This window comes from Aptenodytes forsteri, unplaced genomic scaffold, assembly GCF_000699145.1.
Source record: "Aptenodytes forsteri isolate BGI_AS27 unplaced genomic scaffold, ASM69914v1 Scaffold15, whole genome shotgun sequence".
Classification (NCBI taxonomy): Eukaryota; Metazoa; Chordata; class Aves; order Sphenisciformes; family Spheniscidae; genus Aptenodytes; species Aptenodytes forsteri.
The window spans coordinates 7,705,849-7,725,861 of record NW_008795129.1 but is presented as its reverse complement, the minus strand read 5'-3'; the positions used below and the strand labels follow the sequence as shown (position 1 = coordinate 7,725,861).

The following is a 20,013-nucleotide window of genomic DNA, read 5'->3' as shown; positions in this document are numbered from 1 at the left end:
AGACAAACACATTTCTGCTGCTTCTCTGGTTAAAGCATCATTTTGGAGGCAAGTCCATAAATTATAAACTACTGCATATATATGTATTACATCCCAATACCTATAAAAGACTCAAATCACAAAGTCAACAAGCAAAATAATAACGTAAAGGAAAAAAATTTCATTATTTGTTGAATAAAGCAAAAGCTGTTGTGACTTACACCGGCATTATATGGAACTGTTAGTCTACTGAGAACTTCACCCATTCTGCTCAGTCCAGTTACTAAGAGCTCAGAGATGACTCACTGCAAGATTTCTGCAATATTTTACATGCTATAACTTCCACTTCTCAACTTGTTGTCAGATGCAAATAGAGAATTGGAATATTTACAGTAAAGCTGGCTCAAGAGTATCTTGAGTACAGTAGCTTACATAATTTTTATATTGGTTTAATCAAAAGAAAAACTTCAGTCAACATTTGGAAGAGCTCTGAAAATACTCTGCTGATTTTAAGTCTGTTATGATTGCTTTTTTGGCAGCCAGGTTTACTGAGGCATTAACAGGAAGGAAAACAGAAAGGCAGGAGGCAGCAAAATGAACACTCTCACAGGCAACACTGCCAGACGAGGACATAAAGAAGGAAATGATGCAGTAAAAATGATGTGACGTGGAGACTGCTCAGGCCAAGGCGAGACAGCTGTTACGCTGCGACTGCAACATACCACGCTGAGCACACATTCAGTGTGACCTTGGGCTCTTCCTTCCCATCTGTGGTAACCACCTCATGTTACTGTTTGGTTTTAAGAGCTGCAGGACAGGGATGGCCTTTGGGATGTGCGTCTAGCAGGTTAGGTCAGTCAGTCCTACTGTTACACAAATCCAAGATATCTCCTAGCAAGTGACAGATGCTGGGATCTTCTTTATAGCCATTGATCACAAACAGAATGGGAAGGAGATTTTTTTTTTTACTGCACCATTACTCTTCACAGGCCACTGGAGGTAAACTTCATCTACCGGCTTGCGGTTGTAAGGTTTAGTACAGAGATGTGTTTAAAACTTGAGAAACCGTAAGAGCTAGACTTTGCATTCTTAGAAACATTTTTAATAAAAAAGGAATGCACTTGTACAACTGAAAATTTCTGTACGTTAGAAACGTTGTGTTGAGTTTGCACTAACTCCAGAAGACCTAAGACTGAGCATAGAGACGGTCTCCTGACCCTGGCCAGAAGCCCAGCATGATCTTTCAGATGTGGTGAACTGCCATTCCGCAGACTCATTCCCACAGCTTTCCTCACTTGAACACCAGAAGAATAATTCTTCTCCAGGCTAAATAAAGCAGTAAGGGAGGAACTGGGCTGGCTGGAGCGTGGGGGAAGATTCAACACTTTAGTAAAGATGGGATGGAGGCTCCTGTTGACAATTGGTTCAGTCCTCAAGCTTCAGTCTTAGCTTTTTTGCAGGCTGGCAGTGTTGTTTCTTCCTCCTCAACCTTGCGAGGCTTCTTCACTGTGTACACTACCCCACAGGCACTCTTCCGAGTTTCTGGAACATACAAGCAGAAGTTGTAGTACCCCAAATAAAATGACACTAATGCATTTAATGCATACTCATTGCAGGTGTTCATGCCCCAAAACACAGTTCAGCATGTTTGCCAGCCAGTCAGCACACACAGCAGGTAAGCAACCTGCATGGGCAGGAGCTGGGGATACGCTGCCTTATGGAGTGGAAACTAAAGGGGGAAATCCTATGGTGGGTGTAGAATTACAGCAAACATAAGGGAAAACTGAGTTCTGCAGGGGTTGAGGGGCTGCAGACACACAAAACCATAGGAAACCAGGCTTAATCAGTTCAATAGTCACAGAAGCACACATTCTTGAAGCATTGTCAAAAGCATTTCTGAGCAAAACATACTGTTCTTAAAAAATATATATAAAAAATGTATTCACATACCCCAGGATTCTTAAACAGACTATGCTGGCACAGCTATGTTGGCAGAGGCTCCCCTATACATACCAAGTAAGTGGCTTTATGGTATTCAAGAATATTTTATTTACAGAACCCTCAGCATTACCATAAAATACTACCGTGTGGTGTTATCAAACTCCTCACATGTTTGCCAAGCAACCTAGTGAGCCCAATCCAATTTCAGAACTACTGGTCTCTACAAAATTTGAGGTAGAAGAGATTCTCTACAAATACTCTGTTAGCAAAGAGGCTCTGCAAGAACCTTGCCAAAATATATTGACTTATTCTGGGCCAGCATTCTTTGGGGGACAGGGAAATGACATCTGCTATTTAATTTCACAGATAAGATAGATGATGGTCTTGAGAAATCCCACATAAACTTGACAAAAATTCTTCCAACACACTGTCTTCACGTAGATGAGTAGCAGGCTAGAGGAGGACCCCGTTCACAGAAATGCCCTCTCCAAGAGATCAAAGCTACCTGCTGTGAATTACAACAGGTTCAAGCCCCATCTCTACTGAAACAAGAGGTACAAACCAAATCCTACTGCGTGTTTGAAACTTGGAACAACTCAAGTTGTTGGGAAGGTGACTAGAAATCATACCTACCCAACAAACTTTGACAGAGGCAGAAATTAAGAGCTAGATGCGACTACTCAGTCACAAAGTTAAACTGCCATCAGAATAAACAACAACAACAAAAATCAAGAAACACTAAGAAGCAATAAACAAGCATGTGAAAGGGAGGGTAGAGATGGAGAAATTGATGCTACAGTGGAAAACAAGGTTCTAAACTGATCGCTGGAACACGAATTGTGGCATCTCTTTGCTGCACTGACACCAGGACACAAAATACAACGGGAAACCTTTTGATTTCCAGTGCAGGGGGCCACAAGCTAAATTTCCACTTTCTTAATATTAAAAATGGGCAAGTAGAAGAGAGCTACTGTGAGCTGCCTGTGCTGAGAGCATAAGGAAGCAAGTTTTGTTTCACCAAAACGCTTCAAGCCATCGTACACTATATGAAACATTTTTTTCTAAGCAGCAAGCACTCAGGGTATTTGATTTTGCATCAAGTTCGAAATAGTCCACAATGAACAGTGCATCAGAAATAGACCACATAATGAAGCGTCAGAAAGGGACACGGCAAAGGTTGCTTCTGCACTCATGCTGCAAGACAGGAAACACAAAAACACGTGCATCCCGATTTTCTTTAAGTCAATGATGTAGTTTCTGCTGGTGTCACCGAGATCAGCATTCAACCCTTTCTGAAACAAGCGATAGTTTCACTACGAAGCACAACAGGCACATCTGTGTTTTGGCTAAACAGTTTACGACTCGTTAATGTGGTTAAGCGAGTACTCCAGTACAGACAGCACCATCAGTTCAGTCACTGATTTGCTAACATGGCAACAAGGGAAAATAAAACACCCTTGCCACACAAGCTCCTCTTCATGCATTGGACAATGGAGCTAAAAACCCGAGCTGACTTACTCTATAATGTCTCAGACCTTTTGGAAAATATGCATTAACGTGAACTTAGTTGAACAAATGCAAGTGTTAGTTAGATGAGTTTGCATGTGCTTTTCACTTACCTCCATGAAGCATGGTCGCTCTGCAGTTGGTAGACACGGCTGCCTTGGCTTCACTTTCTGACAGGCCAAACAGCAAACCTCTGTCACCTTTGTTCAGGATCAAAATGCACAGAAAGGAAAAAACAGAATAGGGAAGTCTGTCTGCATGATAGGTTTGTTTACTCTACAAATAACTGGGAATTAGCAGAGCTGTAACTCAAAGTGACATTTTGCATAAGGTTACCCAGAGGCAGGGAACTGAGGCACCCAATTCTCCTGGCTGCAGTTCCCCACCAGCCCTCCTGGAAAGCTCCTGGCAACGCTGCTTTTTTCCAGACAAGAAGCTGTACTTTCGAAAATAAGAGTCTGTCAATGCAGGAACATTTTTACATGCATAATCAAGTAAAAAAACCGACCATTTTTACATGCATAATCAAGTAAAAAAAAAAGATCCCATTGAAAATTTCAGGTTTTGGGAAAGGGCATTGTCTGATACAAAAGCATTATGCTGAAAAGTTCCCAGCCACCTTGAGCAGGGATGACACCAGACTAGGTATGTTAATTTGGGTTGAGCCTGACTGCTCTTTTTAAGAGGGAAGGAAACGTTGCACATAAAATCGTTCCAGGCCACACACCCTCCCACATGGTTCTCACGACTCAGAGCACGCTCCTCCCCTTCAAGGGATAGGTGCTTGGGGGCGGGGAGGGGGGAGTAGTAAAAATGCATCTGAATTCCTAAAAGAAGGGAAGAAAAGCCACTTTCCTTGGTTTCTAGAACACAAACACTTATTTAACAGCACATATATAACTAAAGACTGGAAAATTCAGAACAGAAGTAACCAGCACTCAGATAGGAACTTTTTCTTTCTTAATATAAATATGATTTTATAGCTGCTTCTATCAAAGATGTGGCACCTTGGAGATCATAAGTAATAATTTCTGGTTTGGTTCACAGTGTTCATAGATTTTAATGGGTTTTATTCATTTCTCCACTTACACCCACACAATATCAGTGCATATCACAACAAAAACATACCTGTAGCTGAACACAGACATTACTATTTACAGTGACTGCTCATGCCACCCCATGACCAAGATCCATTGCTCCTTCCACACCCACTCAGAGCCCTGATGCATTGAACTGGTCACCAACAAGCATCAATGTGTAAAGTTCAAGGAGTGTAAAGGGTGGAAGTATTTCAAAACCACTTTGAACTTTCACATGTTACTATTAACTGCTGTCTTTGACTTAGAAAAAGGATACAGATTAGCCACGTCGTAAGGACCTCGTAGTTCTAGAGGCTAAAACAAAACAAAGAAGATTGGACATCTCGCAGGCTGACAGAGTGTAAGCAGGCAGGACAGGGCTATCAGGAAGGCAAGATTAAATGCTACATAATAGCAAGCTGCTGAAAATGCACTAGGAAATCAAGCAAATACTATTATTTTGGAAAACTGAGTCCCCATCTGGGAGAAAACTGTCATGGAACATACCACAGCAGCAAAAAAGCCCACCCAACCACTGACAGAGTGTAAGCAGGCAGGACAGGGCTATCAGGAAGGCAAGATTAAATGCTACATAATAGCAAGCTGCTGAAAATGCACTAGGAAATCAAGCAAATACTATTATTTTGGAAAACTGAGTCCCCATCTGGGAGAAAACTGTCATGGAACATACCACAGCAGCAAAAAAGCCCCCACCCAACCAAACAAAAAAACCTCCAAACCCCACAATACAATTCTTTGGTAAAACAGATTGATTAAAAAACCCCACAAGATGGCAATCATATTTAAAATTACAATTTTTATATGTTTAATACATAATTAAAGCTGTATTTTCAGCCACAGATAAATCCTCAAATTGTTCCAACTTCAACAAAAATCTGGGACTTACCCTTTCAGCTGCACTAGATATAACAATGTTCTGGAAAACAAAAGAGAACAAACGTTCATCTGTCAGACAGCATCAAGAAATGAAAAAAAAAATATCAGCACGCAGTAAAGACTTTATGAGCATTAGCTAAGTTCAGGCTCAGAGCCCAATTAACCATCCAAGTATCTGATGCCCTCAGATGAAGTGAACTCCAGCAGAGTACGGATATTAATTTGGGACATAAATAAACCCAGGTTATCTCCCTGACCCCTACAGAGACAGGGGCACAGGAACAAGCCCTCCTTTGCAGTTACAAACCTCTCACAGACAGATGCGAGCTGACTAAGTGCCGCACCTTTTAGAGGGATAGGCTAAGCAGTAGAAATGTCAGAGTGATGGCATTAAGCAAGCACCTATCAGCCTGTATCTCTCATAGTGGACTTTAAAGAGACCTTCAGGGTAAAGAAGAAATGCAGAGTTGCACACACTGTGTTAAGAAGTGCCCTCTTTATTCACACTAGCTGAAAGAGGCCCCACAAAAACGACAACTCGGCCTGAGCTGTAACAGAAATGGACTTAGAGTCCAGGATCCCCCAGAAGCAGTTTACAGATAGTGTCTTTAGACAGTCTGGTGCTCCCAAATTTTCAGCCTACTGTTGTGGTACAACTCAATCCTAACCTCAGCATTCACGCTGGCCTTAAGCAAACTCACACTGGTTGGGGAAACCTGTCTGCAGCTAGGCAGTGGCTGCCAATTCATGCTATACACTCACTTCCCTCAACACTGGCACCCCCATGAAAATCACCAGGCAGAGAGATATCCTTCTCCCTTCTCCTCCAAAGGGTTTCTACAGAACAGGTACGTGACTGCTTGGGGGCTGGCAGATACCACAGCTCAGCTACCAGCGCTCTTCTGATGTTAAGCCTCCAAGGATGCTCACCCAGGGGAAGATTGTTTTGCACAGGTGGAAACTGCAGCAGCAGCAAAAAATTCCTTGCACCTTTTATTATAATGAATAAAAGGCTTTGGGAATTCCTGCTTGAGTGGGTGGGAGTAAGAATTGTACTGAGGCACCGAAAGACTTTCCCTCTCTGACATCAGTACCACCAACACATCACACCACCTCCAGTTACAAGGTGGGGCTTTTGATCCCTTCCCTGCACTGCTTGCTTTGTCCTGCCACCTCCCCAGCACAAAGAGCAGGGCAGACATTGGAAGAAAATGCTCTGTGCGCAGCTGGAACTCAACCCATGAAGAGCTATTTGCATGGAAATGACCGCATGTTCACACTGTGCCCAAGGTTTCCTCGTGTGCTGAGGAGGAAAGGATGGGACAGACAACTCTGCCTTAGCATAAGGAAAGCCAGAAGTGGAAGCAATACATACATCAAAGTGACTTAACAGCACACATCATGATGGAGCCTAGGACATTTCTTACTGCATAGTTCACCTTTAAAATGACTGCACTACGGATCTCAAGGGTGCTTTTGAGCTTCAGTGGTGCTGATGGCAAGAGTTTTCTGGGAAAATTCAAGTCTCCTGCTCTGAGCTGTAGCAACCAACAGGTTGGTTGTCTCCCAGGCTCAGAGAAGATTCCAGAGCAGCTGCACAAGCCATCTTGAACCAGCATAGGATTGTGGTTCACTGCTGTGCACTGGAGATGCGCTCTGCCTGGTTCAAAAGCAACTGGCTTCCAGTTAGGGGGGGCATGGGTAAGACGGGAGAAGGAGACAAGAGCAGACAAGAAAAGCACTGCTAGCGAGTAAAGGAGAGGCAGGCAAAGGCAAATCCAAGGGAAGGGCTAAAGGGAAGAACTCAAAGGCAAAACCTTATCTCCCCAGGTAAAGGAGACAGCAGTTGTTCAGTACACTGCTCCAGGCACAGTACCCACACTCAGTTACCAAAACACAGGAGGTGAGGGACTGTGGCTATGCACGCCTTCTGTCTGGCAAGGCAGGTGAGTCCCTCCCTCATTCCCTGCACATTTTAACATGTTTTAAGGACTCCACTCAACACCAGCTCTGAGGATACGAGTAAATTTCTGGAAGTTTCCCTGCCCTACTACAACACAAGAGGAACAAAAGGATCCAGAAGCTGCTACAAGTTCAGCAACTATAGGTTACAGAAGGCCAGAGCTGCATGCCAGGTGCCAAGGCAAGCAGCCTATGGACCAGCCATCCCATGTATTGTTAAAAAAAGGCCTTTACATAACCGCTACGGAGACGGCCCTCACTGCCAGTGAGGGCTAATAACTATCTCTGCTGGCCCACCAGGTACTGAGCCTGGAGGCAAAAAATAAAGGCAAAAAAAAAAAAAAAAAAAGACAAGCTAGCAGTCCTCTCCCAGCTCTTCCAGTGCCTAACAGCAACTTGTCATGCCCAGCTCCCGCTGATTTAGCTTCCAGGCACAGATGATGCACTAGACTGACAGATGCAGAAAGAAAGGGCACTGTGCACAGACCCAGCGCCTGAACGTCTCACTTGCTCTGTTTGTGACGTCAACTCAACTGATGTTCTCCAAATCAACAACTGCATGAGAAGCACATCTTTAATTGCACAGAGGAAAAAGGAGCACTGGCAAAAAGGAATCCCAAAGGAAAGGGGTTTTGTGCGTACGTACCTCATCTCCAAGTCAGTATTTTGTGCAATTAACTCCCAGAGCTGGGCTTCTCAGGAAAGACCATGCAAATACTCACTTTCTTCTGTAGCACTAAGGAAATTCATCTGTTTGACCCACTCTGCTCTCCTATAAAATAGGTCGCCATGCCTGAGGGGAACTGAGGTAACGACAGATCTGCTTTTAATTGGCCTTCCAAGCTGTATATCCCACTTCAGACTAGATCTGCAGGGTAATGCCAATTTTGGTTTCTCTGGACTAGCTAATTGCAGCAAAGGCTGTTTCCAATAAAGGTGGTGGGAGCTACAATCTCTTTTAACTTGGATGTGTATTATTATATGCTTCCCTGTTAAAAAAAACATGGCCTGAGAGGACCCAGCATGACAGGCAGCCTAGCCTGGTAGCCTGGGAGGAGGTAAGGTATGAAAGCAATGGATTACAGGCATCTCAGCTGCAAGTGTTACTTCTTCCTTGGGTTTCAGTAGCAGGGAAGAATGCAGTTGATCTGACTGCAGCAAAGTCCTGGCTGATAGCCAGCTAGCTGGTGGGTCTGTTTTGTACACTGGGAATTTACTAACCGTTTAAACAAGATTTCTACTTTTTTCTTATTATTTTCTACCCCCATATTCAAGGTATACTATCAAAAAAGAGCTTTTGGTCAATCAGAAATACGAAATGGGGGATTTTGGAGAGATGCATGGATTTCAGTTCTAGTGCAAACCTTAGATCTCTGGCACTTTTTATTTTCCTTTTGTTTTGGGTATTGCATACAATAATAACAGATAGGTTGTTCTGAAAAAAGAATCTAACTGTTTGACAACCTAGAAAAAAGCATGCAGTGGTGCATGGCTGGAAGTATCTGGAGCTAGAATAATTGTGTCCTTGTATTAGTAGGCAAAGATTCAGTCACAGCTTCAGAAACCCCAGCATCAAACTAATTTAAAATGGCTCAGTCTGTACAACTCCAGAAGAATTTGAACTGAATTAATTAGCTCGCTTTCACTTTGAGAGCTTACCTTTCCTTTGCAGATCTGCATGAGGCTGATCGCATTTGAAATTGTGTATCTTCTCATTGTGGAGTCTTTGATGGCAGGCGTGTAAAGAAGTTCAAAGTAAATGCCTCGATCTATTGCCTTCACATGAAAGAGAGTGATCAAAAATCAAAAGGAGAGAAGCATAACAATCTAACAACCGCTGTCTATTATTGATGCAGGTTATTCTCAGTTTAACTGTGTTATATATGAAAAAATTAAGGCAGAAATGTTCCAGCAAGAGCACAGCATAGCACTGGGGAGGGGGTGGGGGGGGAACGTTTCACTGTACAGCAGGTATGTGTACTTGAATCTTGGGATGACAGATAAATGAGGTTTAACAAAGAAAAACCAGCCACTTATTAGCTGCAATTGGCTTTCCTCTATCACAGAGTTGAGGAGACAGGTAACCACTGGTGGTCACACACAAGTCTTGAAGTTTTGAGGTTCCTCCTCCTCTAGCCCCACAGCCCGCTGTAAGGAAGACCACTGCTTCCCACAGTACCCACGTCTTGCAGATGAGGAATTTGTCCTTCCATAAAAGCAGCAATGAGGTCCCTTCTCTCCCGTCTCACAGCATACTCTGGTATTTGTGACAATGTTAAATAACAGTGAGTCACAGGAGAGGTTCCAAATAGTAATACTCAATATATTTTCAGCTGCTTTAAAATGCCTTGCTATCTCTCAGAGTACCTCACCAAAAGCCTAGTATTCTTGTTTTTGCAAACACACAGAGAAAAGTTAAGCAACTTGCTATAGGACACAGTGAGTGAGCGAGCGAAAAAGACACAATTCAAAGCTAGGAGTTCCTAGTTCCCTGGCCTATATTACATTTGCCTGAAATGTTACTCTGATTTATACTAATACTATTTTAAAAAATGCTGCAGTATTAATACTGTAAGAGAGTCCAGTAACTGAATACAGATGGAATTAATCCAGCTCCCATCCATGCATGATCTCTGAACGCGAGCACAACAGAAGCTATGTACACATGAAATGTTTTACACAGAGCTCGTCTGACATCTGCAAACAAGAAAAGCCTGAATTTATCAAAACCAAAATAGGTGATGGCAATATACCAATTTCCAGCCAAGCAGATTTTTAACCTGATCCCCACCACTTCAGCTGCCTGCCAATCTGTCTGCCTGGCATCACAACAACCAAAACTGGCTGCCTGAGGATGCACAAAACCAGTCTGACTGACAGACTGCCTTGAAGCTGGGAATGTGGAAGCTGAGAAATAGCTTGTAAGGAAAATGTCTCCAAACACAGGGCTCCAAGAGCCAGCCAGCTCCTCACCTGGGTCAGGTGCCGGAGTTTTAGGCAGCGAGGGTACTTTCAAACAACGTTTCATACAAAATTGTTACTCCAAATGGAATGTTGAAATTCCCAGTCTGTAGTAAATTCCAAAGTATTACTTTCGTTCTGTTTCAGGATTAATTCTAGTTAATTTTTGATTTTTATTCTAGGTCAAACTTTCTGTAGAAGAGGAATTAGGATTTCTAGCCAATTCCAAATTTAAATTTTTAAGCAGTAAGGACTATACCAGCCAAGAATGCCCATGTGGAATGAACCTTGACATATACTCACGGGAAAAAACTAGTTCATCTAAGAGCATGTTCAGATTAAGCTTTCTGGCAAGCCATCAACAGCAGGCAGAATTGTATTAACAAAATACTTGATCCATGCTGATAGCCATCTCGTGTCCCACAGCAGATATTTAGCAATTCCACATTTGGTTCATTTGCCAAGACATTCCTTTGTCTAAGTATGGATTCAATACAGTTGTCCTCCAAATAACTGGCATGACATCCTTCGCCCAAATTAACACTGTCATTCACATTTTCCTGTCTTTTAAATCACAGGGCTGTTTATCTATTCTGACACAGCTGTACCACTTCTGGCTTGGGAGGCAGCTTAGTCAGCAATCACACCACATCTCACTCCTTCGCATAGCAGTGGCCTTAAGGCTCTGTTTCCATTCCTTGGGAACACCACTTCTGCCTTCTTAAGTGGGGGACAGGAAGGAGAAAGAGAAAGAACATACATCACTACGTATTAAATGCTGCAGTGGAGGCCTTGAAGTGAAGGACATCTGAAACAACACTATACATTATGCAAGAAAATAAAAGAACCACTTGGATGGGAATGGTGGGAGGGAAATGGTAGGGAATTCAACTCAGACTGACATTAAATACAGAATTTAACAGCAAGAAAACAATTTACATGTAAATTTACCATATTCACAGGGGGCCTTCGGAAGTAGAATGGCAGCTTTTCTGTCACATTTATGCATACCAGATCCACATCTAGAGTTGTGCAAGCAATCTACAGCAAAGAAATAGGAACAGATTATTAGATAAGCCAAAAAATGCATAACCAACTTTAGGTGCGCTGATATTCTCCTTCATTCCTTAATGCAAGAAATGTCTCTCCAGGGTGAGTTCAGTTTTAAAATGAAGAGGTACCAAGTCTTGCAGGTGTGCCAATAAAACAGCAGGGCTACAGGTACACAGCATGAGCATTTCAGGCTTAAAACCCAAGCCTTCCCTCACTTACAGAGCTACTTTTCCAATAAAATAATGACCAACCCAAAGGCAAGACTTACTGCTTTGTTCTTATCTAACATAGGACATGCAGAAGCAATGCTGGCTTTTGGCAAAAGAACTCACAGCTAATGAAGGACAATCCCTGTTTACAAAGGGAACAGCCCAGGAACTGCCCCTTACCCCATCATGCTCTAATTCCAGTGTAGCAACCGTTTGTTTTACGGATTAAGTATTTTTATCAGAAGCAACCAGAAGACTGAAACAGAAGCAGATGTTAGACAGTGACCTTAAGTATTTTTATCAGAAGCAACCAGAAGCAGATGTTAGACAGTGACTGGTGGTGCCCCATGCCCAGTACTGGAAGCCGATCTACGGGGCCTCACTTTCCTGGCTGGGTGGGGAACATGCAGTCGTTCCTGAAAGCCACATCTCTGGAAAAGTCTCAAGATGGCACCGGAGGTCATAGTTTAAAACCTTAGGTTTGAACTCGCACCACAATTTACAGCCTGTATTAAAAGAGGGAAGGAACGAACAAAGGGTTGAGAATCTCCACACTGACACACAGAGAAAATGAAATGCACATAAAAGGGAGCCCTAGATTTACATATAATCTCATGCACACAAGACATGTAGGAATTATACATGCCTAGCCCGTAAAGATGATTACACAGGGCCAGATTAACGTCTGTAAGCAGTGTTGTAACAAAGAAGATAAAATGGGCTGAAGACGTTGAAAAGGAATTTTCTACGCGTAGGGTAACTCTGCTTTCAGAAACCTGCCAGCAACTGCTCCAAATACACCTGGGCCAGGCGCCAACCATTCATCCCTCCTCGCACCGGCACAAAAGCGGTGGGGGTTGCGGGGAGTCCCAGGGCTCGGCTGCGGGGTAGCCGCACTCTGCTGTAACGCAGGGCAGGCTATTGCTTTGCAAACTAGTCTTCTACCAGTTTGTTCACATGAAATTTGGATGGAGATGAGAGCAGAGGCCCAGCTTTAGGAATGTTTCTTAGCTGTTGACAGCACTCCCTCCTAGACAAGAGAGCCACAGCACACATGCAGGCAATTCAAAGATCTTGGTAGTACAAACTACCATCTAGACAGAGGTGATTTATAGGAACACGCACAGAGCAAATAGCTCGGAATCACGTCCTAGAAAAGATGTCAGTGAGGCCACAGGAAATTCAGGAAGAGAGAAAGCTGAAAATGAAGGAAAGCAAGAATACACATCAGAAACATGCAAGTTGCCCTATATGATGAGAAAATAAGCCTTCTTAATCAGCTCCAGAAACACTGGAAAACTCTTTTCCATTTTGCAAATTAAGTACAGTGGGAAAAGGGAGTGACCCAAATGCCAGGATTTCTACAGGATTCCAGTGACAAGAACATTTCAGAAAACACCACCAAGGAAAAACAAATTTAAGAGCCATACTTCCCCACAAGGAGGAATTCCTGCACTGCACGGAAAGTTGGAGAGGAGATTTCTCCAAACACTCCAATGTTCAGCCTAGCTTTGGGTCCTGGACAAGTCACACATGCAGGCAAGTTCAGGTTACCCTGCCTACTGAATGGATCTGAAGTGCAAAAACTTCATACAGAAAATGATATGCAGCAGTTGCACAGCCGGGTGCTTGCCCAGCTGCATCACAGGCAAGAGCCCCATCTGCTGGGAAACTCCAGACAGCCATAAATAAATAAATTTGCCACTGCTTGGATGGCCTAAAGAAAGCTTTGGCAAACATTTTAGGAATAAACATTGAAATTTGGCTTTGCACTATATCCTCAGACTTATATAAGCAAGTTTTTTTAGATACTGATGATCTGCTAATTGCTTACAAACAGCAGGCAGAACTAACTAGAATGATTAAACCAGTCAGAATTCTTAAAAAGCAAAATTTTTGAAAAGCAACAGGCACAGACCTTATTACTGGCATGGGGTGGGTATTCCTGTTGCAGCCCAAAACAATCCTCTTGGAAGACTTAAAGAAGGAGCATGTTCTACAATTATCTTGGCAAACACAGCTTCCTCATACCCCTGAGGATATAAATCATTTGGAGAATTTGAGCACATCTTTCAGTACATATCACTGCCACACTCGGTCACTGAGAAGCTTCCCCGGCTCGTGACAAGAGGGCACAGACTGGTTTTGGGCCATGCTAAAATTAGAGGACATCTCCAATGGTCATTATTTCTTTTACAAAAACATAGAAAATCCTGTTCCGTGGAAAATAATCCAAGTGCCAAATCGTTAGTGAGCAAGATGATGCTCTTGAAGTAATGTTGAGTTACCAACAGCCAATTTTAAAACATAATCTGTGGTGCAAGACCCACCCTAGAAGGCTTTATCCTTAACAGTGAAAGATCCAGGAGTCGTTAAGAGCCAGAGATATATGCTGAAACTCCATGCATAACATCACCAGACTCCCTGTTGATACCTCTACAAAATTGACACAGCTCTCCACAGAGAGTTAGAAAACCTAAAAATCTTTAAACAAAAGACAAACATACAAATCTGCCCTGCATGTGAACATGTAAGGATGAAGTCTTTCACCTCATGCAGCTTGCAAGAAACATGCTTGGGTTCCCTCCCCAGCTCAAAGTGCTGCCAGGATGAAGCAATGAAGATGGTCTCATCAACAACCCTGCTTCCTCCCCAACACACTCTCCATCACCTGTGAGTGTCAGCTTGAACAGGCACTATCTGCACTGGCCTGCCCAGAGCACAGCCAACCTCTTTGTGCTGGCACAACTATCTGTGTGGCTGAAACCTGAATCAGAGCAGTAAAACGGATCTGCCTGCAAAATAACTTGGCAAAAACTCCGGTTACTTTTCAGCCAAAAGCGTGTTCCCCAAACCAAAGTGCCATGCAACTAAGCAAGCAGCTTCACCAGCAGAGCAGACAGGGACCTGCAGAAACGAGTGGCTGTTTATAGAATCATAGAATCGTTTAGGTTGGAAAAGACCTTTAAGATCATCAAGTCCAACCTTTAACCCAGCCTTAAACACTGTCACAGCTGGACATCCAACCGCAGCAGAACTCACGATACGGCTGAAAATAAAAAAATAGTCACCCTTAAATGAGAGACCCCTTTCCCCCCAAAACAACACAGCATGCCCCTGCTGACTACCTGGCTTCAGGTGCTTGTTTAAACACATAATAAATTGATTGAGGTCACTTGAGAAGTGAGATTTTACATTGTTGCCAGAGCCAAAAGAAAGAGGTGGAGAGTGGCCCTCAAAAGTATTTTACAACTATTCGCCTCTCTCACATCCCCAAGAGTCCTAAAATCTTGCAAGGGAAATAAAAGCAGTCACAAATAAGTTTCATTAAGCTATAACTGTTATAACTAATGCTTGAATTCTTCTGCTGAAAGATTCTTTAAAGTTCACTTTCTTTCTTCTCCAGCCTCTTGCTTTAGACTTTACTTGGACAAGTTTTCAAAAGGAGGGGGAATAATTTAGATAAACAAAACAGAAGAGTATCATTTTAATGTGTCAAAACAGGTACTCGGGAGTACTAGAAAGTAGCTCTAACTTACTTAAAAAAAAAAAAACAGACTCAGTTTTATACTGACAAGCTCTCTTTGAAAGTAGATTCTGGCACTCCCCCAAAGAGATTCATGTTTGTTTTTGGTGTCCCTGTGCCTTCTTCACACTGCTTTAAACTGCACGCCTGCTTATTGCCTGCCAAGGCTAAGAGAGACGGGACGCTTCCACCTACTCTTCCAGTTCAGAGTTAATGTTATTATTTATGAACTTGCAACAGGTCAGACATCACAATTTTGAGTTTTGTAAGAAAAACATTCTGACAAAAAGATGACTTGCTTCCAGATGCTCCACTTGATCAGACCACTCACATCAGCCGTTACCAATTATTTGAGAACAATTTAATTAAAAATATGAGAGAGATGGAGATAAGAAACACCTATCACCCAACAAGCCAAGCTTAGATCATTGTGCCTCGAATGGTGTTTTAAAACTAGGAATTTTTCTAGTAGGAAGGGTCTATTCAAGATATGGCAGCTATGGGTAAAAGCTGGAAGACAATATGATGCTTGGTGCTGTTAGTAATGGCTGAAGAATTACTGCACATCACTGTATTTAGGTATCACCTCTAAATAGTAAATGTCTTCTTCAGTCAAACACCAGAAATGGACCGAACCAGTTCATGGTCAAACACACTTGCAATACCTTGTTTTTCTAAAATCACAGAAGTGACAGAGTATTTGGGTTTTCATTCAAAATACTTGCATTTCTGTTAACATAAACCGATGTGAGAAACAACAGTGTTGGGCTAAGGTCACAAATTAGTCCTAACTAAGGTTTTGAAAATGATTCACACTCACTATTTTCTCTCACTAGCACACTTGGAGCGCTACCACTGCTACAAATGCCAGCACCTGTTTGGTAACACTGATACAGCACTCCTTCAAAGACTCACAAATTTTGTGGAGGCAGTTTTCAGTTGCAAGATTGCTCTGAACAGCCAAGATAAAATCTGAGTGAGAAAATGACTGTCTGCCCTTCAAGTACTTCCTCCGAGGCTGCTCTACTTTTGCACAGCCTCAACGGTCTTCTCGGCAGGCAAAGTAACAAACATATCATGAAGTCACAGAAGTGAACCTTCTCTCATTCAACTTCAGCATCCAAAATACTCAAAACAAAACCAGAAATCTCAGTCTTGTAATGGAGCAAGGGTCATTATGTTTAGTTTACTTTTGGAAATTTTATTTTATCTGTTCATAAGATGCTATGACAACCAGAACTAGCTCCATCTCATAAGCTCTTGCTCCTCTTTTGATTTAAAATGAAGTAATAAAAGGAAAAATTAAAAGAAAAAGAGATCAGCTATTCATTTAGATGAACTTCCAAGAGAAGACCTAAGACTGAAAGGAAGATGGTAACTCTCAGAACCGTGTTAGTTCCGCTTTAAAATCTTCCCACTTTCCCTGGCATTTCAGAGACTGGGAACAATTAGTGCTAACAGAAAACAGCAAATGTGTTTTGGGGAAGCTGTCAGAGTTTGAGAAGCTAAAGTTCAAGACAGAAGTTTTCTACATGCTGATAGTGTGTGTGTGTGTGTATATATATATTTTTATATATATATCTCTCAGAAAAAAAGAAGGATGTTTTCTATCCTCACTAGAGAGGAGGAGTAGTCAGTAGAGTAGAACAACACACAAAGAAAACCACAGCACAGGGGCGTACAAGTCCATTCATCAGGTAGACGTTTCAGACGTTAACCAGTGACCTCAAGGCCTTGCAGCCTCCTGCAACCCCTCCCAACCTTCTCAGTCTATCAACCGACCAGGCAGCCTGTGTTGCTTAATTAGCCCCATGACACGCAGGCCTGTATAAAATGGGAAATAAAATCAAAACAAAGCATGTACTCAAACTAGCCCAAGACACTAAAAGTTATGAATGCGCATTACCGATCAGATGATTGTACTCACATGGAACAGTTTCTCAGTCTTCGGAAATACTGCTATAATGTCATATAACCTTATATTTGCAGATGTTGATCTCTACAAAAGGAGGAAACAATTATTACCCTGAATTCTGGCAGATGCCAAAGCTATGCACAAAGATTACGACCAAAATAATAAGAAAACCCCTTTTTCAAGTACTAGAACAAAGCCAATAATCATCCAATTACATAGTAGGTCTCTGCTGTAAGCCATACTGTGAAGTCATTCATTCTCATTTTGAGGCTTGTCCCACCCACCTAACAAGGCACCTACACCTTTTGCTTCGATCATGTAGCACTAAAACATCAACAGACACAGGGCTTGCTCATGGCCTTCTAGTTTATGCACAGAACTCAAAGAAAAGAACTGAGGAACAGAACTGTTGTCCCATATTGACAAATGATCAACAGAAGCCATATCCAGTCTTGTAAGTCTGCATCTCTTCATGATCACGTTATTGGCTAAAGATGCGATCTGAGAAATCACTGCTGAGTGTCCTATAAAATCCACGAAGTTCTCCCCATACAACTTCCAAAGTTTCATTCATTCATTGAGAAAAGGAAATAAAAATTGAAAAATTAATATACTAAATATACTTACCAAGAGATTACAGTGGGAAGGATCAGAAACAACAAGTGTTAGCCGGGTTAAGACTTTAATCCTTTTAGATGTCCCCTACAAAAAAGAAATAATACAAAAGACGTAAAAAGCTCCAAAGCAAAAATTTGTGGTGACTTTCACCCGGTCCGCTATAAAAAGAAAAGGGTGCCTTGCTCATATTCTTGCCTATACTAATTTTCTAAAGTGTGTAGTTACACTTCCTTATTTTATATTGATCTGTTTGATATTATACCTGCCCTTTACAAAGAATGACTTACTGTGTTTCTCTGAGGAAGAAAAGACAGAAAGACAGAAAGACAGAAAGACAGAAAGACAGAAAGACAGAAAGACAGAAAGACAGAAAGACAGAAAGACAGAAAGACAGAAAGACAGAAAGACAGAAAGACAGAAAGACAGACAGAAAGAACAGAAAGAACAGAAAGAACAGAAAGAACAGAAAGAACAGAAAGAACAGAAAGAAGACAGAAAGACAGAAAGACAGAAAGACAGAAAAAAAAAAATTAAAATCATGCAGAAAAAATGAGTATGTTTTAATACTGCTATGGCTCCCCAGGCAGGCCACAACTGCAAGCAAAAGCAGTTCCTGAATTAATGTCTGTCAGTGATTTGAAATACAGACTTGGTTCATTATATCCAAATCTCGCTCCATCAAAACTAGGACGTTATTTCCAAAACTTGAATTTCAAGAATTATACTGTAATTATTCAACTACAAGGAGATTCAAAATTCACACGAAGCAGTTTCTTTAATAATTTCTCAAATAACGAATAGAGCCTACTCTAATGCGAGTATATTGTTCTTCCAATGCTGGGAGTTTTAACAATCAAGCAATGGACAAATTTCTCTTTTTTGATTAACATGTAATACACAAAATCACATATACAAACACACCAAGGTAAAAAATGTAACTCAGAATAATAATACATAGATAGAACGTAACTAGACATACTTGCACAATAGGCAAAGATGGAAACAACTCGGAAGGAGATACTGGCTTGATGATTTCCTTAAAAGAGAACAAAACAAAGTTATTCAAAATGTCATGGGTTAAGTTTACGATGTAAACAAAAGCTATGTTCCAATCCTAAAAAGAAATTTGCCATGCTAACAAAACTATTTCCCAGGGACAATACATGGACGATATTCAAAGTTAACTCCAGGGCAATTATACTGGATTATAAAATGGGGGTTCTGTCACAAATGCAGACATTTGTACTTGCGTCTAGATGTGCATTCTGCAGATAAAGCTATTTGGGAACACGTAATAAGGCATGTAGGTTTACAAGAGAAAACACACTAAGAACAAATAACCCCAACAAAAATTACCTGTTTCTTTTCCTTAAAATCGATGACATGGTTAAGAGCAACTGCAGAATACCCCACTAAAAAAGTAAACACATAGTAAGTAAACACATACATTTTGTCCAGTAAACTAATGGAAGCAAGTCCAAACAGAAACCTGTTAAACACTCATCACTTAAATGTCTCAAAATTAATAATCACGTGCACATTTACCTTTCACATTATTTTTTCCTGAAGATTAATTCACCCAAAAAGTGCCTTAAAAGAAAAAAATTCTGTTTGCCTTTTAATACACCCCAGCCCTGACAACACCTACTCGATGTCTGGGCTTTATGAACATGAACGCTTGGGGCTGGGGTCCCCAAAGATTTTGCCCTGTTTTGGTCCTGTTGATGACCTTCTTTAGGGAAAACGGTCAAGGACATTCAGGATAGTTGTTAAAACTGCAGACAACACAGAGCTGGGAGAGATACAGCTATAGAAGGCAAGGTGAGCGCTGAAAATAACGCTGACAAAATTGACAAAAAGGTCTCGTTCAGCAGGGATCAGAGGAAGATGGTACACTTGCCAAAGACAAATCACCCCCCAAACACTGGACAGGCAGCACCTGGCTGTACAACAGCTCTGCACAAAAAAAGATTTAGGCCATAAGAAACTGCAGGCGGGAAAATGCGTCCACGTTGGGGAAAAAGCAACTGTTATGCTGGGATAAACAGGCAGAGACAGAGCCTGCAAGACACAACACGAGCTCTCCTTGCTACTCAGCACTGGGAAGACCTCGGTGCTGGTCACTTCACCTGCAGAAAACCCCAGGTTGAACAGGGAGAGGAGAGAGGAGAGGAGCGAGGGGAAACGCGACCCGCCAGGGAAGCAGATGGCGAGGCTTAGCCTACAAGGAGGGAAAACTCAGCCCAGAGACCCACGCTGCGCTCACAGCAGCCTGGCGGAGCTGCGGCTCGCGTCCCCCTGCCCTCCCTCCTGGCCGGGCCCAGCCCTCCCCGGCTCAGGCCCACCGGCTCCGCAGCGCAGCCCAAG

General features: G+C 42.2%; 1 protein-coding gene across 1 annotated transcript; it reads right to left on the bottom strand.

Moving 5' to 3' along the window:
• Window positions 1-1,057: 1,057 nt before the first annotated feature.
• On the bottom strand, window positions 1,058-19,403 carry RPP30 (ribonuclease P/MRP subunit p30). The gene is made up of 11 exons (XM_019471628.1): window positions 19,295-19,403; window positions 19,003-19,058; window positions 18,626-18,682; window positions 17,656-17,730; window positions 17,041-17,112; window positions 11,277-11,366; window positions 9,024-9,140; window positions 5,413-5,442; window positions 4,783-4,820; window positions 3,540-3,619; window positions 1,058-1,521 (listed from the first exon to the last, which is right to left on the bottom strand). Exons 1-11 carry the CDS (start codon window positions 19,401-19,403, stop codon window positions 1,412-1,414), a joined length of 834 nt encoding a protein of 277 aa, XP_019327173.1. The 3' UTR covers window positions 1,058-1,411.
• Between the last annotated feature and the right edge of the window lie 610 nt (window positions 19,404-20,013).